Raw genomic sequence first — 22,243 nt, 5'->3', positions numbered from 1 at the left:
TCCCCACTCCTCCAACCACCCCGCCCAATGGGACGACCTCCTCTGACCTATAGGACATCACAGCCCCATTTATATCCCCACTCCTCCAGCCACCCCGCCCAATGGGACAACCTCCTCTGACCTATAGGACATCACAGTCCCATTTCTATCCCCACTCCTCCAACCACCCCGCCCAATGGGACAACCTCCTCTGACCTATAGGACATCACAGCCCCATTTATATCCCCACTCCTCCAACCACCCCGTCCAATGGGATGACCTCCTCTCATTGATAGAATACATATAATGGGACGACCTCCTATTTCCTTGTAGGGCGTCACTATGCAATGGGACAGCCCCCCCCCCCCCCGGGCCCTTCTATATCACCATCCAATGGGACAACCTCCTCTGACCTATAGGACATCACAGCCCCATTTCTATCCCCACTCCTCCAACCACCCCGCCCAATGGGACAACCTCCTCTGACCTATAATACATCACAGCCCCATTTCTATCCCCACTCCTCCAACCACCCCGCCCAATGGGATGACCTCCTCTGACCTATAGGACATCACAGCCCCATTTCTATCCCCACTCCTCCAACCACCCCGCCCAATGGGATGACCTCCTCTGACCTATAAGACATCACAGCCCTATTTCTATCCCCACTCCTCCAACCACCCCGCCCAATGGGATGACCTCCTCTGACCTATAGGACATCACAGCCCCATTTCTATCCCCACTCCTCCAACCACCCCCACCAATGGGACAACCTCCTCTGACCTATAGGACATCACAGCCCCATTTCTATCCCCACTCCTCCAACCACCCCGTCCAATGGGATGACCTCCTCTGACCTATAAGACATCACAGCCCTATTTCTATCCCCACTCCTCCAACCACCCTCCAACCACCAGTGGGGATAGAAATTGGGACAACCTCCTCTGATCTATAGGACATCACAGCCCCATTTCTATCCCCACTCCTCCAGCCACCCCGTCCAATGGGATGACCTCCTCTAACCTATAGGACATCATCACAGCCCCATTTCTATCCCCACTCCTCCAGCCACCCCGCCCAATGGGATGACCTCCTCTGACCTATAGGACATCACAGCCCCATTTCTATCCCCACTCCTCCAACCACCCCGCCCAATGGGATGACCTCCTCTGACCTATAGGACATCACAGCCCCATTTCTATCCCCACTCCTCCAACCACCCCGCCCAATGGGATGACCTCCTCTGACCTATAGGACATCACAGCCCCATTTCTATCCCCACTCCTCCAGCCACCCCGCCCAATGGGATGACCTCCTCTGACCTATAGGACATCACAGCCCCATTTCTATCCCCACTCCTCCAACCACCCCGCCCAATGGGATGACCTCCTCTGACCTATAGGACATCACAGCCCCATTTCTATCCCCACTCCTCCAACCACCCCGCCCAATGGGACAACCTCCTCTGACCTATAGGACATCACAGCCCCATTTCTATCCCCACTCCTCCAACCACCCCGCCCAATGGGACAACCTCCTCTGACCTATAGGACATCACAGCCCCATTTATATCCCCACTCCTCCAGCCACCCCGCCCAATGGGACAACCTCCTCTGACCTATAGGACATCACAGCCCCATTTCTATCCCCACTCCTCCAGCCACCCTGCCCAATAGGATGACCTCCTCTGACCTATAGGACATCACAGCCCCATTTCTATCCCCACTCCTCCAGCCACCCCGCCCAATGGGACAACCTCCTCTGACCTATAGGACATCACAGCCCCATTTCTATCCCCACTCCTCCAACCACCCCGTCCAATGGGATGACCTCCTCTGACCTATAGGACATCACAGCCCCATTTCTATCCCCACTCCTCTAACCACCCCGCCCAATGGGACAACCTCCTCTGACCTATAGGACATCACAGCCCCATTTCTATCCCACTCCTCCAGCCACCCCGCCCAATGGGACAACCTCCTCTGACCTATAGGACATCACAGCCCCATTTCTATCCCCACTCCTCCAACCACCCCGTCCAATGGGATGACCTCCTCTGACCTATAGGACATCACAGCCCTATTTCTATCCCCACTCCTCCAACCACCCCGCCCAATGGGATGACCTCCTCTGACCTATAGGACATCACAGCCCCATTTCTATCCCCACTCCTCCAACCACCCCGCCCAATGGGACAACCTCCTCTGACCTATAATACATCACAGCCCCATTTCTATCCCCACTCCTCCAACCACCCCGCCCAATGGGATGACCTCCTCTGACCTATAGGACATCACAGCCCCATTTCTATCCCCACTCCTCCAACCACCCCGCCCAATGGGATGACCTCCTCTGACCTATAAGACATCACAGCCCTATTTCTATCCCCACTCCTCCAACCACCCCGCCCAATGGGATGACCTCCTCTGACCTATAGGACATCACAGCCCTATTTCTATCCCCACTCCTCCAGCCACCCCGCCCAATGGGAAAACCTCCTCTGATCTATAGGACATCACAGCCCCATTTCTATCCCCACTCCTCCAGCCACCCCGTCCAATGGGATGACCTCCTCTAACCTATAGGACATCATCACAGCCCCATTTCTATCCCCACTCCTCCAACCACCCCGTCCAATGGGATGACCTCCTCTGACCTATAGGACATCACAGCCCCATTTCTATCCCCACTCCTCCAACCACCCCGCCCAATGGGACGACCTCCTCTGACCTATAGGACATCACAGCCCCATTTATATCCCCACTCCTCCAGCCACCCCGTCCAATGGGACGACCTCCTCTGACCTATAGGACATCACAGCCCTATTTCTATCCCCACTCCTCCAGCCACCCTGCCCAATAGGATGACCTCCTCTGACCTATAGGACATCACAGCCCCATTTCTATCCCCACTCCTCCAACCACCCCGTCCAATGGGATGACCTCCTCTGACCTATAGGACATCACAGCCCCATTTCTATCCCCACTCCTCTAACCACCCCGCCCAATGGGACAACCTCCTCTGACCTATAGGACATCACAGTCCCATTTCTATCCCCACTCCTCCAGCTAACCCGCCCAATGGGACAACCTCCTCTGACCTATAGGACATCACAGCCCCATTTATATCCCCACTCCTCCAGCCACCCCGCCCAATGGGACAACCTCCTCTGACCTATAGGACATCACAGTCCCATTTCTATCCCCACTCCTCCAACCACCCCGCCCAATGGGACAACCTCCTCTGACCTATAGGACATCACAGTCCCATTTCTATCCCCACTCCTCCAGCTAACCCGCCCAATGGGACAACCTCCTCTGACCTATAGGACATCACAGCCCCATTTATATCCCCACTCCTCCAGCCACCCCGCCCAATGGGACAACCTCCTCTGACCTATAGGACATCACAGTCCCATTTCTATCCCCACTCCTCCAACCACCCCGCCCAATGGGATGACCTCCTCTGACCTATAAGACATCACAGCCCTATTTCTATCCCCACTCCTCCAACCACCCCGCCCAATGGGATGACCTCCTCTGACCTATAGGACATCACAGCCCTATTTCTATCCCCACTCCTCCAGCCACCCCGCCCAATGGGAAAACCTCCTCTGATCTATAGGACATCACAGCCCCATTTCTATCCCCACTCCTCCAGCCACCCCGTCCAATGGGATGACCTCCTCTAACCTATAGGACATCATCACAGCCCCATTTCTATCCCCACTCCTCCAACCACCCCGTCCAATGGGATGACCTCCTCTGACCTATAGGACATCACAGCCCCATTTCTATCCCCACTCCTCCAACCACCCCGCCCAATGGGACGACCTCCTCTGACCTATAGGACATCACAGCCCCATTTCTATCCCCACTCCTCCAACCACCCCGCCCAATGGGATGACCTCCTCTGACCTATAGGACATCACAGCCCCATTTCTATCCCCACTCCTCTAACCACCCCGCCCAATGGGACAACCTCCTCTGACCTATAGGACATCACAGCCCCATTTATATCCCCACTCCTCCAGCCACCCCGTCCAATGGGACGACCTCCTCTGACCTATAGGACATCACAGCCCTATTTCTATCCCCACTCCTCCAGCCACCCTGCCCAATAGGATGACCTCCTCTGACCTATAGGACATCACAGCCCCATTTCTATCCCCACTCCTCTAACCACCCCGCCCAATGGGACAACCTCCTCTGACCTATAGGACATCACAGTCCCATTTCTATCCCCACTCCTCCAGCTAACCCGCCCAATGGGACAACCTCCTCTGACCTATAGGACATCACAGCCCCATTTATATCCCCACTCCTCCAGCCACCCCGCCCAATGGGACAACCTCCTCTGACCTATAGGACATCACAGTCCCATTTCTATCCCCACTCCTCCAACCACCCCGCCCAATGGGACAACCTCCTCTGACCTATAGGACATCACAGCCCCATTTCTATCCCCACTCCTCCAGCCACCCCGTCCAATAGGATGACCTCCTCTGACCTATAGGACATCACAGCCCCATTTATATCCCCACTCCTCCAACCACCCCGTCCAATGGGACGACCTCCTCTGACCTATAGGACATCACAGCCCCATTTCTATCCCCACTCCTCCAGCCACCCCGTCCAATGGGACGACCTCCTCTGACCTATAGGACATCACAGCCCCATTTCTATCCCCACTCCTCCAACCACCCCGCCCAATGGGATGACCTCCTCTGACCTATAAGACATCACAGCCCTATTTCTATCCCCACTCCTCCAACCACCCCGCCCAATGGGATGACCTCCTCTGACCTATAGGACATCACAGCCCTATTTCTATCCCCACTCCTCCAGCCACCCCGCCCAATGGGAAAACCTCCTCTGATCTATAGGACATCACAGCCCCATTTCTATCCCCACTCCTCCAGCCACCCCGTCCAATGGGATGACCTCCTCTAACCTATAGGACATCATCACAGCCCCATTTCTATCCCCACTCCTCCAACCACCCCGTCCAATGGGATGACCTCCTCTGACCTATAGGACATCACAGCCCCATTTCTATCCCCACTCCTCCAACCACCCCGCCCAATGGGATGACCTCCTCTGACCTATAGGACATCACAGCCCCATTTCTATCCCCACTCCTCTAACCACCCCGCCCAATGGGACAACCTCCTCTGACCTATAGGACATCACAGCCCCATTTATATCCCCACTCCTCCAGCCACCCCGTCCAATGGGACGACCTCCTCTGACCTATAGGACATCACAGCCCTATTTCTATCCCCACTCCTCCAGCCACCCTGCCCAATAGGATGACCTCCTCTGACCTATAGGACATCACAGCCCCATTTCTATCCCCACTCCTCTAACCACCCCGCCCAATGGGACAACCTCCTCTGACCTATAGGACATCACAGTCCCATTTCTATCCCCACTCCTCCAGCTAACCCGCCCAATGGGACAACCTCCTCTGACCTATAGGACATCACAGCCCCATTTATATCCCCACTCCTCCAGCCACCCCGCCCAATGGGACAACCTCCTCTGACCTATAGGACATCACAGTCCCATTTCTATCCCCACTCCTCCAACCACCCCGCCCAATGGGACAACCTCCTCTGACCTATAGGACATCACAGCCCCATTTCTATCCCCACTCCTCCAGCCACCCCGTCCAATAGGATGACCTCCTCTGACCTATAGGACATCACAGCCCCATTTATATCCCCACTCCTCCAACCACCCCGTCCAATGGGACGACCTCCTCTGACCTATAGGACATCACAGCCCCATTTCTATCCCCACTCCTCCAGCCACCCCGTCCAATGGGACGACCTCCTCTGACCTATAGGACATCACAGCCCCATTTCTATCCCCACTCCTCCAACCACCCCGCCCAATGGGACGACCTCCTCTGACCTATAGGACATCACAGCCCCATTTCTATCCCCACTCCTCCAACCACCCCGTCCAATGGGATGACCTCCTCTCATTGATAGAATACATATAATGGGACGACCTCCTATTTCCTTGTAGGGCGTCACTATGCAATGGGACAGCCCCCCCCCCCCGGGCCCTTCTATATCACCATCCAATGGGACAACCTCCTCTGACCTATAGGACACCACAGAGCACAGTGACTAAGTGGTTAGCGCCTCTGTCTGACATCACTGGGGTAATTGGTTCAAATCGCCACCATGGCACTGCCTGCCTGGAGTTTGCATGTTCTCCCGGTTTCCTCCCAAACGTCAAAGACCTGCTAGGGGGCAGTTGGCTCCTGTCTAAGTACATGTATGAATGTTGGGGCCCCTAGATTGTAAGCTCCCTGGGAGCAGAGACAATGTACAGCGCTGTAGAAATATCTGTAAGAAATAAACTCTTAAATTTAAAAAAAAAGTTGGATAATGAAAATGTTGTACATAATGGTGGAGGAGAGCGGTGCATGATGGGAACTCAGGAGAATATGTCTGCGCTCTCTCTCTGCAGGAGGACAACTGCGCTCTCTCTCTGCAGGAGGACAACTGCGCTCTCTCTCTGCAGGAGGACAACTGCGCTCTCTCTCTGCAGGAGGACAACTGCGCTCTCTCTCTGCAGGAGGACAACTGCGCTCTCTCTCTGTGCAGGAGGACAACTGCGCTCTCTCTTTGTGCAGGAGAACAACTGCGCTCTCTCTCTGTGCAGGAGGACAACTGCGCACTCTTTCTGTGCAGGAGGACAACTGCGCTCTCTCTCTGTGCAGGAGGACAACTGCGCTCTCTCTCTGTGCAGGAGGACAACTGCGCACTCTTTCTGTGCAGGAGGACAACTGCGCTCTCTCTCTGTGCAGGAGGACAACTGCGCTCTCTCTCTGTGCAGGAGGACAACTGCGCTCTCTCTCTGTGCAGGAGGACAACTGCGCTCTCTCTCTGTGCAGGAAGACAACTGTGCTCTCTCTCTGTGCAGGAGGACAACTGCGCTCTCTCTCTGTGCAGGAGGACAGAGAGAGAGTGCAGTTGTACACGCCCCCCCAGCGCTCCCCCATGACGTGTACACGCCCCCCATCCAGCGCTCCCCCATGACGTGTACACGCCCCCCATCCAGCGCTCCCCCATGACGTGTACACGCCCCCCATCCAGCGCTCCCCCATGACGTGTACACGCCCCCCATCCAGCGCTCCCCCATGACGTGTACACGCCCCCCCCCATCCATCGCTCCCCCATGACGTGTACACGCCCCCCCCCATGACGTGTACACGCCCCCCCCCATGACGTGTACACGCCCCCCCCATCCATCCCTCCCCCATGACGTGTACACGCCCCCCCCCCATCCATCGCTCCCCCATGACGTGTACACGCCCCCCCCCATGACGTGTACACGCCCCCCCCATCCATCCCTCCCCCATGACGTGTACACGCCCTCCCCATCCAGCACTCCCCCATGACGTGTACACGCCCCCATCCAGCGCTCCCCCATGACGTGTACACGCCCTCCCCATCCAGCACTCCCCCATGACGTGTACACGCCCCCCATCCAGCGCTCCCCCATGACGTGTACACGCCCTCCCCATCCAGCACTCCCCCATGACGTGTACACGCCCCCCATCCAGCGCTCCCCCATGACGTGTACACGCCCCCCATCCAGCGCTCCCCCATGACGTGTACACGCCCCCCATCCAGCGCTCCCCCATGACGTGTACACGCCCCCCATCCATCGCTCCCCCATGACGTGTACACGCCCCCCCCATGACGTGTACACGCCCCCCCATCCATCCCTCCCCCATGACGTGTACACGCCCCCCCCCCCCATCCAGCGCTCCCCCATGACGTGTACACGCCCTCCCCATCCAGCGCTCCCCCATGACGTGTACACGCCCCCCATCCAGCGCTCCCCCATGACGTGTACACGCCCCCCCCATCCAGCGCTCCCCCATGACGTGTACACGCCCCCCATCCAGCACTCCCCCATGACGTGTACACGCCCCCCATCCAGCGCTCCCCCATGATGTGTACACGCCCCCCATCCAGCGCTCCCCCATGACGTGTACACGCCCCCCATCCAGCGCTCCCCCATGACGTGTACACGCCCCCCATCCATCGCTCCCCCATGACGTGTACACGCCCCCCCCATCCATCCCTCCCCCATGACGTGTACACGCCCCCCCCCATCCAGCGCTCCCCCATGACGTGTACACGCCCCCCCCATCCAGCGCTCCCCCATGACGTGTACACACCCCCCCCATGACGTGTACACGCCCCCCCCATCCAGCGCTCCCACATGACGTGTACACGCCCCCTCCATCCAGAGCTCCCCCATGACGTGTACATGCCCCCCCCATCCAGCGCTCCCCATGACGTGTACACCCCCCCCCCATGACGTGTACACCCCCCCCCCATGACGTGTACACCCCCCCATGACGTGTACATGCCCCCCCCATCCAGCGCTCCCCATGACGTGTACACCCCCCCCCAATGACGTGTACACCCCCCCCATGACGTGTACACGCCCCCCCATCCAGCACTCCCCCATGACGTGTACACGCCCCCTCCGTCCAGCGCTCCCCCATGACGTGTACACGCCCCCCCCTTCATGATGTGTACATGCCCCCCCCATGACGTGTACACCCCCCCCATGACGTGTACACGCCCCCCCCCATGACGTGTACACCCCCCCCCCATGACGTGTACACCCCCCCATGACGTGTACATGCCCCCCCATCCAGCGCTCCCCATGAAGTGTACACCCCCCCCCCCCATGACGTGTACACGCCCCCCCATCCAGCACTCCCCCATGACGTGTACACGCCCCCATCCGTCCAGCGCTCCCCCATGACGTGTACACGCCCCCCCTTCATGATGTGTACATGCCCCCCCCATGACGTGTACACCCCCCCCCATGACGTGTACACGCTCCCCCCCCATGACGTGTACACACACCCCCCATGACGTGTACACGCCCCCCCATGACGTGTACACGCCCCCCCCATGACGTGTACACACTCCAGCCCTTAAGATCAATAAATTCTCCTATCAGATATAAAAGTGGAGGAGATGATTATCTGCAGACAAACAAAGTGTGACGCAATTGCTGCATTTCTGGGTGTGGCCGTCACCTGGAGACATTCCTGGCAACTGGTCCAACCTGTCTGATCACCTGTAATAAAAGGAGGAGGGGCCACAGGTGAGGGTGGGAGGGGCTGGAGAGCTGCAGGTGAGAAGAGTGACTATGAGGAAGTTTATTCACTTCACTCTGAGCTTCTCCTGTAACCAGGAAACAGAGAGAAGAGACACAGAGAGATCACCAGAGAGGAGAGGAGAGACCGACTGAGAGGAGAGACCACCAGACACAGAGAGACCACCTGAGAGAGAGAGCTAAGGGGGGAGACCACCAGACACTGAGAGGAGAGACCACTAGAGACTGAGGAGACCACCTGAGAGAGAGGAGAGACAACCAGAGAGAGAGAGACCACCAGAGACTGAGGAGAGAGACCACCAGACACAGAGAGCTGAGAGGAGAGACCACCAGAGAGGAGTGGAGAGACCACCAGAGAGGAGAGGAGAGACCACCAGAGACTGAGAGGAGACCACCAGAGAGAGAGGAGACCACCAGACACAGAGAGCTGAGAGGAGAGACTACCAGAGACACCGAAATAGACCACCTAAGGCACAGAGAGAGCTAAGGGGGGAGACCACCAGAGACTTACACATTGCAGGTAAGTGATATGTGTTAACATTTCAGGTACATTGGTGGGACGGTATGGATGTGTGGGGCTCAGGGGTGGTGGAGATGATGGGGTGTAGGACTCAGGGGTGGTGGAGATGATGGGGTATGGGGGGCTCAGGGGTGGTGGAGATGATGGGTATGTGGGGCTCAGGGGTGGTGGAGATGATGGGGTATGTGGGGATCAGGGGTGGTGGAGATGATGGGGGGGTGTGGGGCTCAGGGGTGGTGGAGATGATGGGGTATGGGGAGCTCAGGGGTGGTGGAGATGATGGGGTATGGGGGGCTCGGGGGTGGTGGAGATGATGGTTTGGGGCTCAGGGGTGGTGGAGATGATGGGGGTGTGAGGCTTGGGGGTGGTGGAGATGATGGGGTATGGGGGGCTCAGGGGTGGTGGAGATGATGGGGTGTGGGGGGCTCAGGGGTGGTGGAGATGATGGGGTATGGGGGGCTCAGGGGTGGTGGAGATGATGGGGGGTGTGAGGTTTGGGGGTGGTGGAGATGATGGGGGTGTGGGGATGGGGTTTGTGGGATGGTGGCATGGCTGTGTGGGGTATGGGGTGGTGGAGATGATGGGTATGTGGGGCTCAGGGGTGGTGGAGATGATGGGGTATGGGGGGCTCAGGGGTGGTGGAGATGATGGGTATGTGGGGCTCAGGGGTGGTGGAGATGATGGGGGGGTGTGGGGCTCAGGGGTGGTGGAGATGATGGGGTATGGGGAGCTCAGGGGTGGTGGAGATGATGGGGTATGGGGGGCTCGGGGGTGGTGGAGATGATGGTTTGGGGCTCAGGGGTGGTGGAGATGATGGGGGTGTGAGGCTTGGGGGTGGTGGAGATGATGGGGTATGGGGGGCTCAGGGGTGGTGGAGATGATGGGGTATGGGGGGCTCAGGGGTGGTGAAGATGATGGGGGTGTGGGACTCAGGGGTGGTGGAGATGATGGGGTGTGGGGGGCTCAGGGGTGGTGGAGATGATGGGGTATGGGGAGCTCAGGGGTGGTGGAGATGATGGGGTATGGGGGGCTCGGGGGTGGTGGAGATGATGGTTTGGGGCTCAGGGGTGGTGGAGATGATGGGGTGTGAGGCTTGGGGGTGGTGGAGATGATGGGGTGTGGGGGGCTCAGGGGTGGTGGAGATGATGGGGTATGGGGGGCTCAGGGGTGGTGGAGATGATGGGGGGTGTGAGGTTTGGGGGTGGTGGAGATGATGGGGGTGTGGGGATGGGGTTTGTGGGATGGTGGCATGGCTGTGTGGGGTATGGGGTGGTGGAGATGATGGGGTATGTGGGGCTCGGGGGTGGTGGAGATGGGGTGGTGGAGATGGTGGCATGGCTGTGTGGGGCGCAGGGACGGTGTAGACATGTCCAGTATACGGCTGTGCGGAGAGTCCAGGGGTGGTGGGGTATGGGGATGGTGGCATGGCTGTGTGGGGCTTGGGGGTATGGGGTGGTGGAGATGATGGGGTATGGGGGGCTCGGGGGTGGTGGAGATGGTGGGGATGGTGGCATGGCTGTGTGGGGCGCAGGGACGGTGTAGACATGTCCACTATACGGCTGTGTGGAGAGTCCAGGGGATGGGGGTATGGGGTGGTGGGGATGGTGGCATGGCTGTGTGGGGCGCAGGGACGGTGTAGACATGTCCAGTATACGGCTGTGTGGAGAGTCCAGGGGTGGCGGGGATGGGATGGTGGCATGGGGGGCTCAGGGATGGTGGGGTGGTGGGGTTTGGGGGTGGTGGCATGGCTGTGCTGAGAGTCCAGGGGATGGAGGTATGGCTGTGCTGAGAGTCCAGTATCTGACATGTTTCTCTCTCTTTGGACACTAAAATGGTCATTAGAGTTTCTCCTGCAGCCCAGAAATTGCCAATCTACAGACATGAAGGAATCTCCTGGGTGATGCCATTTGCTGCCTGATATCAGTGTGAAGGAGATAAGTGGGCCTGTGATGTGATTGGTCTGTCTGTGATTGGAGATAAGTGGGCCTGTGATGTGATTGGTCTGTCTGGAGATAAGTGGGCCTGTGATGTGATTGGTCTGTGATTGGAGATAAGTGGGCCTGTGATGTGATTGGTCTGTGATTGGAGATAAGTGGGCCTGTGATGTGATTGGTCTGTGATTGGAGATAAGTTGGTCTCTCAGGTCCGGCTCCATGGCGTCTCCTTCGCTGACGTTTCGCTTTGTTTAGCTTTGTTTGGATTTGCATTGTGACGTCTCATTGTTCAGAATTAGCACAAATCTCATTACTGAGTAATCTCCTCCCCCCGGGGGGGTCACTGATAGAGAGACGTTCAGGACGTTTGTTTGTTGGGCGGCTTCATCCCAATCAGAGTTGGATGTTCTTCCTCACATCACATTGTACAATTGTCTGGTGACCCCAACCTCGCTGACAACCAGTGACCACCAGGGAGCCCCGCTGACAACCAGTGACCACCAGGGAGCCCCGCTGACAACCAGTGACCACCAGGGAGCCCCGCTGACAACCAGTGACCACCAGGGAGCCCCGCTGACAACCAGTGACCACCAGGGAGCCCCGCTGACAACCAGTGACCACCAGCGGGCCCCGCTGACAACCAGTGACCACGAGGGAGCCCCGCTGACAACCAGTGACCACGAGGGAGCCCCGCTGACAACCAGTGACCACGAGGGAGCCCCGCTGACAACCAGTGACCACGAGGGAGCCCCGCTGACAACCAGTGACCACGAGGGAGCCCCGCTGACAACCAGTGACCACGAGGGAGCCCCGCTGACAACCAGTGACCACCAGGGAACCCCGCTGACCACCAGGGAGCCCCGCTGACAACCAGTGACCACCAGCAAGCCCCGCTGACCACCAGGGAGCCCCGCTGACAACCAGTGACCACCAGGGGGCCCTGCTGACAACCAGTGACCACCAGGGAGCCCTGCTGACAACCAGTGACCACCAGGGAGCCCTGCTGACAACCAGTGACCACCAGGGAGCCCTGCTGGCAACCAGTGACCACCAGGGAGCCCCGCTGACAACCAGTGACCACCATGAAATATCAAAAACTCTCACTGATCACCAGTGGGGTTCTTTGGTGTCCATTGGTCATTACTGGGGGGGTCATTGGTGCTCCATGGGAATAGTTGGGGGTTATTGGTGTTCAAGAAGAATTACTGAAGGTCCCTGGTGGTCATTAGTGATCCATGGGGGTGTCATTAGTGTTCCATAGCGTGCCCTGGTGTTCATTGATTCTCTATGGGATTTATTGGACATCATTGGGGGGGGGGGGCATTGGTGTTCAATCGTGCTCCATGGGGGACATTTATGGTCATTGGGTGTTATTCCGGCTCCATGGTATTTATTGGACATCATTGGGGGGTCTTTGGGGCTCCATGGGAATTATTGGGGGTCATTGGTAATCAATAAACAGCCCAGTATTGGTCTCGGGGAACCCCAAGGACCCCAGAGACAAATGGGCAGAGGACTATCCCGGGAACAGGACGAGGAGATGAACTCGGAGAAGAGCAGAAATATAAAAACATAGAAACATTTATTAGTATAACAAACAAGTAAATACAAAACATTAAAGGACAATAAAAACGATCCACATATCAGGACAACCGATCAAATCACCGAAACTGCAATCCCCTGATGGGGAGTCCAGGTAAGTGTTGGGGTCACGGGGAGTCTCTCTACTAGTTTCGCCATATTACATCGGCTTCGTCAGGAGAAATTCCAGGAGCAGGTGTCCCGTCGGCTCGAATAGCCACGGAAAGGGGGGTAAGTATGGAGAGGAACCTGCATGACCTACACAGCAGGAGATCCTTGTGGCCACCCCTTACTAGTACAGGACCCCCCCCCCCACCATAGAGCTCCTCGTCCCCAGGGACCCCCCCTACCATAGAGCTCCTCGTCCCCAGGGACCCCCCCCCCCCACCATAGAGCTCCTTGTCTCCAGGGACCCCCCCCCCCTACCATAGAGCTCCTTGTCCCCAGGGACCCCCCCCCCCACCATAGAGCTCCTCGTCCCCAGGGACCCCCCCTACCATAGAGCTCCTCGTCCCCAGGGACCCCCCCCCCTACCATAGAGCTCCTCGTCCCCAGGGACCCCCCCCCCACCATAGAGCTCCTTGTCCCCAGGGCCCCCCCCCCACCATAGAGCTCCTTGTCCCCAGGGACCCCCCCCACCATAGAGCTCCTTGTCTCCAGGGACCCCCCCCTACCATAGAGCTCCTCGTCCCCAGGGACCCCCCCCCCACCATAGAGCTCCTTGTCCCCAGGGACCCCCCCCCCTACCATAGAGCTCCTTGTCCCCAGGGACCCCCCCCCCCCACCATAGAGCTCCTTGTCTCCAGGGACCCCCCCCCACCATAGAGCTCCTTGTCTCCAGGGACCCCCCCCCTACCATAGAGCTCCTCGTCCCCAGGGACCCCCCCCCCACCATAGAGCTCCTTGTCCCCAGGGACCCCCCCCTACCATAGAGCTCCTCGTCCCCAGGGCCCCCCCCTACCATAGAGCTCCTTGTCTCCAGGGACCCCCCCTACCATAGAGCTCCTTGTCCCCAGGGACCCCCCCCTACCATAGAGCTCCTCGTCCCCAGGGACCCCCCCCCTACCATAGAGCTCCTTGTCCCCAGGGACCCCCCCCCTCCTAATGGTCCTCATCCCCGGGGAACTGCTCATGTTGGGATGGAGATGTGATAATGCAGAGTTGCTGAACGTTCCAGGATTTCTTTTGTCACAGAATTCTCCCTCCCGGCACACCTGACAACCTCCACATCCTGGTCACATCCTGCTGGTGTGTCGCCTTTATACAGAGAGCGTGTGACTGCCAAGAACTGCCGCACCACCCCCACCGCGTCTCCATCCCTTACCTAGTATTACTTCCCTGACTGCCACCCCACCCCCACCACACTGCGTCTCCATACCTTACCTAGTATTACTTCCCTGACTGCCACCCCACCCCCACCACACTGCGTCTCCATACCTTACATAGTATTACTTCCCATCCTATTTATAATCAACATAATTCTCGGTATCTCTCCTTATTCTGTATGTATGGACTCTGCACAGTACTACTTCTCCTGTCCTGTATGTCGGGTGTAATTCTCGGTATGACATCTCCCGCCCTGGGTGGTGGAGGTCCGGAAGCATTAATAAGATGCAGGAAGTTGTAGTTCCTCTTTCCTCTGAGGGGTCATGTGACTGACGGTTCAGAATTTCAGGTGAATTGCTGGGACATTCTGTCCTCCCTCGTTCCCCCCCTCTTCCTCCCTCGTCCCCCCCCTTTTCCTCCCTCGTCCCCCCCCTTTTCCTCCCTCGTTCCCCCCTCTTCCTCCCTCGTCCCCCCCCTCTTCCTCCCTCGTTCCCCCCCTCTTCCTCCCTCGTTTCCCCCCTCTTCCTCCCTCGTTTCCCCCCTCTTCCTCCCTCGTTCCCCCCTCTTCCTCCCTCGTTTCCCCCCTCTTCCTCCCTCGTTTCCCCCCTCTTCCTCCCTCGTTCCCCCCCTCTTCCTCCCTCGTTCCCCCCTCTTCCTCCCTCGTTCCCCCCTCTTCCTCCCTCGTTCCCCCCTCTTCCTCCCTCGTTCCCCCCCTCTTCCTCCCTCGTTCCCCCCCTCTTCCTCCCTCGTTCCCCCCCCCTCTTCCTCCCTCGTTCCCCCCCCTCTTCCTCCCTCGTTCCCCCCCTCTTCCTCCCTCGTTCCCCCCCTCTTCCTCCCTCGTTCCCCCCCTCTTCCTCCCTCGTTCCCCCCCTCTTCCTCCCTCGTTCCCCCCCCTCTTCCTCCCTCGTTCCCCCCCTCTTCCTCCCTCGTTCCCCCCCTCTTCCTCCCTCGTTCCCCCCCTCTTCCTCCCTCGTTCCCCCCCTCTTCCTCCCTCGTTCCCCCCCTCTTCCTCCCTCGTTCCCCCCCTCTTCCTCCCTCGTTCCCCCCTCTTCCTCCCTCGTTCCCCCCTCTTCCTCCCTCGTTCCCCCCTCGTTCCCCCCTCGTTCCTCCCTCGTTCCCCCCTCGTTCCCCCCTCGTTCCTCCCTCGTTCCCCCCTCGTTCCTCCCTCGTTCCTCCCTCGTTCCTCCCTCGTTCCTCCCTCTTCCCCCCCTCTTCCTCCCTCGTTCCCCCCTCTTCCCCCCTCTTCCTCCCTCGTTCCCCCCTCTTCCTCCCCTCTTCCTCTCTCTCGTTCCCCCTCTTCCTCCCCTCTTCCTCTCTCTCGTTCCCCCTCTTCCTCCCCTCTTCCTCTCTCTCGTTCCCCCTCTTCCTCCCCTCTTCCTCTCTCGTTCCTCCCCTCCCTCCCTCGTTCCTCCCTCGTTCCTCCCCTCCGTCCCCCCTCTTCCTTCCCTCCCTCGTTCCCCCCTCTTCCTTCCTTTCCTCCCTCGTTCCCCCCTCTTCCTTCCTTCCTTCCTTCCTTCCTTCCTTCCTTTCCTCCCTCGTTCGTTCCTTTCCTTCCTTCCTTCCTTCCTTCCTTCCTTTCCTCCCTCGTTCCCCCCCTCTTCCTCCCCTCCCTCCCTCGTTCCCCCCCTCTTCCTCCCCTCCCTCCCTCGTTCCCCTCCCTCCCTCGTTCCCCCCCCTCTTCCTCTCTCGTCCCCCTCTTCCTCCCCTCCCTCGTTCCCCCCTCTTCCTCCCCTCCCTCGTTCCCCCCTCTTCCTCCCCTCCCTCGTTCCCCCCTCTTCCTCCCCTCCCTCTTCCTCCCCTCCCTCTTCCTTCCCTCCCTCGTCCTTCCTTTCCTCCCTCATTCCCCCCTCTTCCTTCCTTCCTTCCTTCCTTCCTTCCTTCCTTTCCTCCCTTGTTCTCCCCTCTTTTCCTTTCCTTTCCTTTCCTTTCCTTTCCTCGTTCCCCCCCTCTTCCTTCCTTCCTTCCTTCCTTCCTTCCTTCCTTTCCTCCCTCGTTCTCCCCTCTTCCTTTCCTTTCCTTTCCTTTCCTTTCCTTCCTTTCCTCCCTCGTTCCCCCCCTCTTCCTTCCTTCCTTTCCTTTCCTCCCTCGTTCTCCCCTCTTCCTTTCCTTTCCTTTCCTTTCCTTTCCTTTCCTTTCCTTTCCTTCCTTTCCTCCCTCGTTCCCCCCCTCTTCCTCCCCTCCCTCCCTCGTTCCCCCCCTCTTCCTCCCCTCCCTCCCTCGTTCCCCCCCTCTTCCTCCCCTCCCTCCCTCTTCCTCCCCTCCCTCTTCCTTCCTTTCCTCCCTCATTCCCCCCTCTTCCTTCCTTCCTTCCTTCCTTCCTTTCCTCCCTCGTTCTCCCCTCTTTTCCTTTCCTTTCCTTTCCTCGTTCCCCCCCTCTTCCTTCCTTCCTTCCTTCCTTCCTTCCTTTCCTCCCTCGTTCTCCCCTCTTTCCTTTCCTTTCCTTTCCTTTCCTTTCCTTTCCTTTCCTTTCCTCCCTCGTTCCCCCCCTCTTCCTTCCTTTCCTTTCCTCCCTCGTTCTCCCCTCTTCCTTTCCTTTCCTTTCCTTTCCTCCCTCGTTCCCCCCCTCTTCCTTCCTTTCCTCCCTCGTTCTCCCCTCTTCCTTTCCTTTCCTTTCCTTTCCTTTCCTTTTCCTTTCCTTTCCTTTTCCTTTCCTTTCCTTTTCCTTTCCTCTTCCCTTCCCTTTCCCTTCCCTTCCCTTTCCTTTCCTTTCCCTTTCCTTTTCCTTTCCTTTTCTTTCCTTTTCCTTTCCTTTCCTTTTCCTTTCCTTTCCTTTTCCTTTCCCTTTCCTTTCCTTTTCCTTTTCCTTTTCCTTTCCTTTCCTTTTCCTTTTCCTTTTCCTTTTCCTTTCCTTTCCTCCCTCGTTCCCCCCTCTTCCTTCCTTTCCTCCCTCGTTCTCCCCTCTTCCTTTCCTTTCCTTTCCTTTCCTTTCCTCCCTCGTTCCCCCCCTCTTCCTTCCTTTCCTCCCTCGTTCTCCCCTCTTCCTTTCCTTTCCTTTCCTTTCCTCCCTCGTTCCCCCCCTCTTCCTTCCTTTCCTCCCTCGTTCTCCCCTCTTCCTTTCCTTTCCTTTCCTTTCCTTTTCCTTTTCCTTTTCCTTTCCTTTCCTTTCCTTTCCTTTTCCTTTTCCTTTTCCTTTCCTTTCCTTTCCTTTTCCTTTTCCTTTTCCTTTCCTTTCCTTTCCTTTCCTTTCCTTTCCTTTTCCTTTCCTTTCCTTTTCCTTTCCTTTTCCTTTCCTTTTCCTTTCCTTTTCCTTTCCTTTCCTTTTCTTTTCCTTTCCTTTCCTTTCCTTTCCTTTCCTCCCTCGTTCCCCCCCTCTTTCCTTTCCTTTCCTTTCCTTTCCTTTCCTTTCCTTTCCTTTCCTTTCCTTTCCTTTCCTTTCCTTTCCTTTCCTTTCCTTTCCTCCCTCGTTCCCCCCCTCTTCCTTCCTTTCCTCGTTTTGATTTTCAGCCAACTTAGGTGCTCTTGATGAAGGTCAGCTGCTGACCTGTAGTGAGGACTTTTAACAGGAACTCTAATCGCTGGTATATATATATATTTTTTTAGCTGACGTGGGGGGGGGGCGGCTCCCCCCCCGCGACTGCCGCGATGAGCGCCGCCGAATCGGAGTGCCGAGCACCACGGTACAAGAGGAGGGGGGGTTGCGGGGTGACACCGCAGCACCACCTATCCCCTCCTCTCACAGCCACGGGCTGTTAGCGGTGCTCGGCAGTCGGCACACAGGCACAGCCCCCTCCTCTCTGTGTGTACAGAGGGGGAGGGGCCGAGGGGACCTTCTGTCCATGTGCCGTGGCGCTGCGATTATCTGAGGTACTGAATGGGGAGGGGGGGATTTCACTGAGGGGGGGTTTGCACTGGGGGTTTGCACTGAGGGGGGTGGATTTGCACTGAGGGGGGTGGATTTGCACTGAAGGGGGTGTCTGCACTGAAGGGGGTGTCTGCACTGAAGGGGGTCTGTGTAACATGCAGGGGTGCAGGGGGCTGTGTAATGTAAAAGGGGTGCAGTGATGCAGGGTGCTGTGTAATGTAAAAGGGTCCAGAGGTGCAGGTGGCTGTGTAGTGTAAAGGGGTCCAGTGATGCAGGGTGCTGTGTAATGTAAAAGGGGTGCAGAGGGCTGTGTAGTGTGAAAGGGTCCAGAGGTGCAGGCGGCTGTGTAATGTAAAAGGGGTGCAGGCGGCTGTGTAATGTAAAAGGGGTGCAGGCGGCTGTGTAATGTAAAAGGGGTGCAGGCGGCTGTGTAATGTAAAAGGGGTGCAGTGGTGCAGGGGGCTGTGTAATGTAAAGGGGTCCAGTGGTGCAGGGGGCTGTGTAATGTAAAGGGGTCCAGAGGTCCAGGGGGCTATGTGATGTAAAGGGGTCCAGTGGAGCAGGGGGCTGTGTAATGTAAAGGGGTCCAGAGGTGCAGGGTGCTGTGTACTGTAAAGGGGTGCAGAGGGCTGTGTAGTGTAAAAGGGTCCAGAGGTGCAGGCGGCTTTGTAATGTAAAAGGGGTCCAGTGATGCAGGGTGCTGTGTAATGTAAAGAGGTCCAGTGATGCAGGGGGCTGTGTAATGTAAAGGGGTCCAGTGATGCAGGGGGCTGTGTAATGTAAAAGAGGTCCAGTGATGCAGGGGGCTGTGTAATGTAAAGGGGTCCAGTGATGCAGGGGGCTGTGTAATGTAAAAGGGTCCAGTGATGCAGGGGGCTGTGTAATGTAAAGGGGTCCAGTGATGCAGGGGGCTGTGTAATGTAAAGGGGTCCAGTGATGCAGGGGGCTGTGTAATGTAAAGGGGTCCAGTGATGCAGGGGGCTGTGTAATGTAAAAGGGTCCAGAGGTGCAGGGTGCTATGAGATGTAAAGGGGTCCAGTGATGCAGGGTGCTGTGTAATGTAAAGGGGTCCAGTGATGCAGGGGGCTGTGTAATGTAAAAGGGTCCAGAGGTGCAGGGTGCTATGAGATGTAAAGGGGTCCAGTGATGCAGGGTGCTGTGTAATGTAAAGGGGTCCAGTGATGCAGGGGACTGTGCAATGTAAAGTGGTCCAGTGGTGCAGTTGTGGAGAGGGGTACACACCAGTAACAAAAAGATATTGAAGAATGCAGAGGTATGCAGGGGGCACAGTGGGGTGTTTTTACATTTTAACGTGGGGGGGGGTGCCAGATATTGGATCCGCCCCGGGTGCCAAATGCTCTAGGTATGCCCCGCTGGGCAGCCACAAAGGCTGGGAGAGAGGAGCGGGCTCCAGGGATAGCCCAGCTGGGCAGCCACAAAGGCTGGGAGAGAGGAGCGGGATTCAGGAACAGCCCAGCTGGGCAGCCACAAAGGCTGGGAGAGAGGAGCGGGATTCAGGAACAGCCCAGCTGAGCAGCCACAAAGGCTGGGAGAGAGGAGCGGGATTCAGGGACAGCCCAGGTGGGCAGCCACAAAGGCTGGGAGAGAGGAGCGGGATTCAGGAACAGCCCAGCTGAGCAGCCACAAAGGCTGGGAGAGAGGAGCGGGATTCAGGGACAGCCCAGGTGGGCAGCCACAAAGGCTGGGAGAGAGGAGCGGGATTCAGGGACAGCCCAGCTGGGCAGCCACAAAGGCTGGGAGAGAGGAGCGGGATTCAGGGACAGCCCAGGTGGGCAGCCACAAAGGCTGGGAGAGAGGAGCGGGATTCAGGGACAGCCCAGCTGGGCAGCCACAAAGGCTGGGAGAGAGGAGCGGGATTCAGGAACAGCCCAGCTGAGCAGCCACAAAGGCTGGGAGAGAGGAGCGGGATTCAGGGACAGCCCAGGTGGGCAGCCACAAAGGCTGGGAGAGAGGAGCGGGATTCAGGAACAGCCCAGCTGAGCAGCCACAAAGGCTGGGAGAGAGGAGCGGGATTCAGGGACAGCCCAGCTGGGCAGCCACAAAGGCTGGGAGAGAGGAGCGGGATTCAGGGACAGCCCAGGTGGGCAGCCACAAAGGCTGGGAGAGAGGAGCGGGATTCAGGGACAGCCCAGCTGGGCAGCCACAAAGGCTGGGAGAGAGGAGCGGGATTCAGGAACAGCCCAGCTGAGCAGCCACAAAGGCTGGGAGAGAGGAGCGGGATTCAGGGACAGCCCAGCTGGGCAGCCACAAAGGCTGGGAGAGAGGAGCGGGATTCAGGGACAGCCCAGCTGGGCAGCCACAAAGGCTGGGAGAGAGGAGCGGGATTCAGGAACAGCCCAGCTGGGCAGCCACAAAGGCTGGGAGAGAGGAGCGGGATTCAGGGACAGCCCAGGTGGGCAGCCACAAAGGCTGGGAGAGAGGAGCGGGATTCAGGAACAGCCCAGCTGGGCAGCCACAAAGGCTGGGAGAGAGGAGCGGGATTCAGGGACAGCCCAGCTGGGCAGCCACAAAGGCTGGGAGAGAGGAACGGGCTCCAGGGACAGCCCAGCTGGGCAGCCACAAAGGCTGGGAGAGAGGAGCGGGCTCCAGGGACAGCCCAGCTGGGCAGCCACAAAGGCTGGGAGAGAGGAGCGGGCTCCAGGGACAGCCCAGCTGAGCAGCCACAAAGGCTGGGAGAGAGGAGCGGGATTCAGGAACAGCCCAGCTGGGCAGCCACAAAGGCTGGGAGAGAGGAGCGGGATTCAGGAACAGCCCAGGATTAGGTGACCCCTGGCAAATCCTCATTTGACCCCCCAGGGGGGTCCCGAGAGCCACTGCCCTATACAATTCCTCAGAAAGCCAGTCACTCTCCTCAGGCTGGGGACCACATTGTGGTGTGAAGGAGAATAATATAGAGTGACTATGATCGGAGTAGGTGGGGCGGTGGACTTGACATCCAATATGGCGGCACCCAGTTGTAGAGCTGTTGGACGTCTACCCAAGGGAGAAGTAAATCTCAAGGTTCGCTCAAATTGCCTGGGCCCCTCCCCCCTTACAGATGAATATTAGTGGGTGTGCTCGTTAGAATTCCATTGTCTTCTCCTTCACTGGGCGCGATGATGTCACCACCTCTCCAGGAATCCAGCAAATGGCCGACACTTGTGAGGTCCTCTATCTGGTGAGGTTTGAATTTAGGTGGATGACGTGACCCGCCATGTTGGGCACCCCATTGGGGTCACTTGTACCCCGATATTGATATCCTGGTCTGACACGTCCTCAAACCTTTGGCTTCCCTCTTGGGATCTCCGGATGTCGGATGAGTCGGTTCCTCCGGACTTCAGGAATTCTAGGAAGTTGTTTCAGTCGTTTTGCCTGTTTTCTGTATAGTGGGGATTGTAGTGACCCCCAAACCGCTCGTATCTGTTGTAGATTGGTGTGTCTATGGTGAGATTGGGGAGCGCTGACCCCACTCCACTAACCTTCACTTGTTCTCCTTCCAGACCAACCCGCCAAGACCGACTCTCCTCCTCCGAGCAGCCAATGGCAGTTCTGCCTCCTGGGATCCGCTTTTTCATTTCCTTCTCACGGGACGAGTGGTAAGTGTCCTGCAGACCTACCTGAGGCTTCTACAATGTCCTGATTACAGGTGTGAGGAGGCGTGAGTGGGGTGGGTGTGAGGGAGGAGGTGTGAGGTGGGTGTGAGGGGGGCGTGTGAGTGGGGCGTGAGGAGGTGGGTGTGTGAGTGGGGGGGCGTGAGGTGGGTGTGGGAGGGGGTGTGAGTGGGGCATGAGGAGGTGTGAGGAGGTGGGTGTGTGAGGGGGGCGTGTGAGTGGGTGTGAGGTGGGTGTGTGAGGGGGGCGTGTGAGTGGGTGTGAGGTGGGGCGTGTGAGGGGGGCGTGAGTGGGGCATGAGGGGGGCGTGTGAGGTGGGGTGT

At 58.0% G+C, this 22,243-nt stretch overlaps 1 protein-coding gene across 1 annotated transcript in view; it reads left to right on the top strand.

The window, feature by feature from the left end:
- Window positions 1-9,515: 9,515 nt before the first annotated feature.
- The window catches only part of SLC37A1 (solute carrier family 37 member 1), a 63,405-nt gene continuing 50,677 nt past the window's right edge, over window positions 9,516-22,243 (top strand). The window contains exons 1-2 of the mRNA XM_040334192.1: window positions 9,516-9,666; window positions 21,810-21,905. Coding sequence (XP_040190126.1) covers window positions 21,850-21,905 — 56 coding nt within the window. The 5' untranslated portion in view covers window positions 9,516-9,666; window positions 21,810-21,849. The remainder of the gene's footprint in view (window positions 9,667-21,809; window positions 21,906-22,243) is intronic.

This window comes from Rana temporaria (assembly GCF_905171775.1).
Source record: "Rana temporaria chromosome 2 unlocalized genomic scaffold, aRanTem1.1 chr2p, whole genome shotgun sequence".
Classification (NCBI taxonomy): domain Eukaryota; kingdom Metazoa; phylum Chordata; class Amphibia; order Anura; family Ranidae; genus Rana; species Rana temporaria.
The sequence above is the reverse complement of the archived record's forward strand: the minus strand, read 5'-3'. Positions and strand labels throughout refer to the sequence as shown.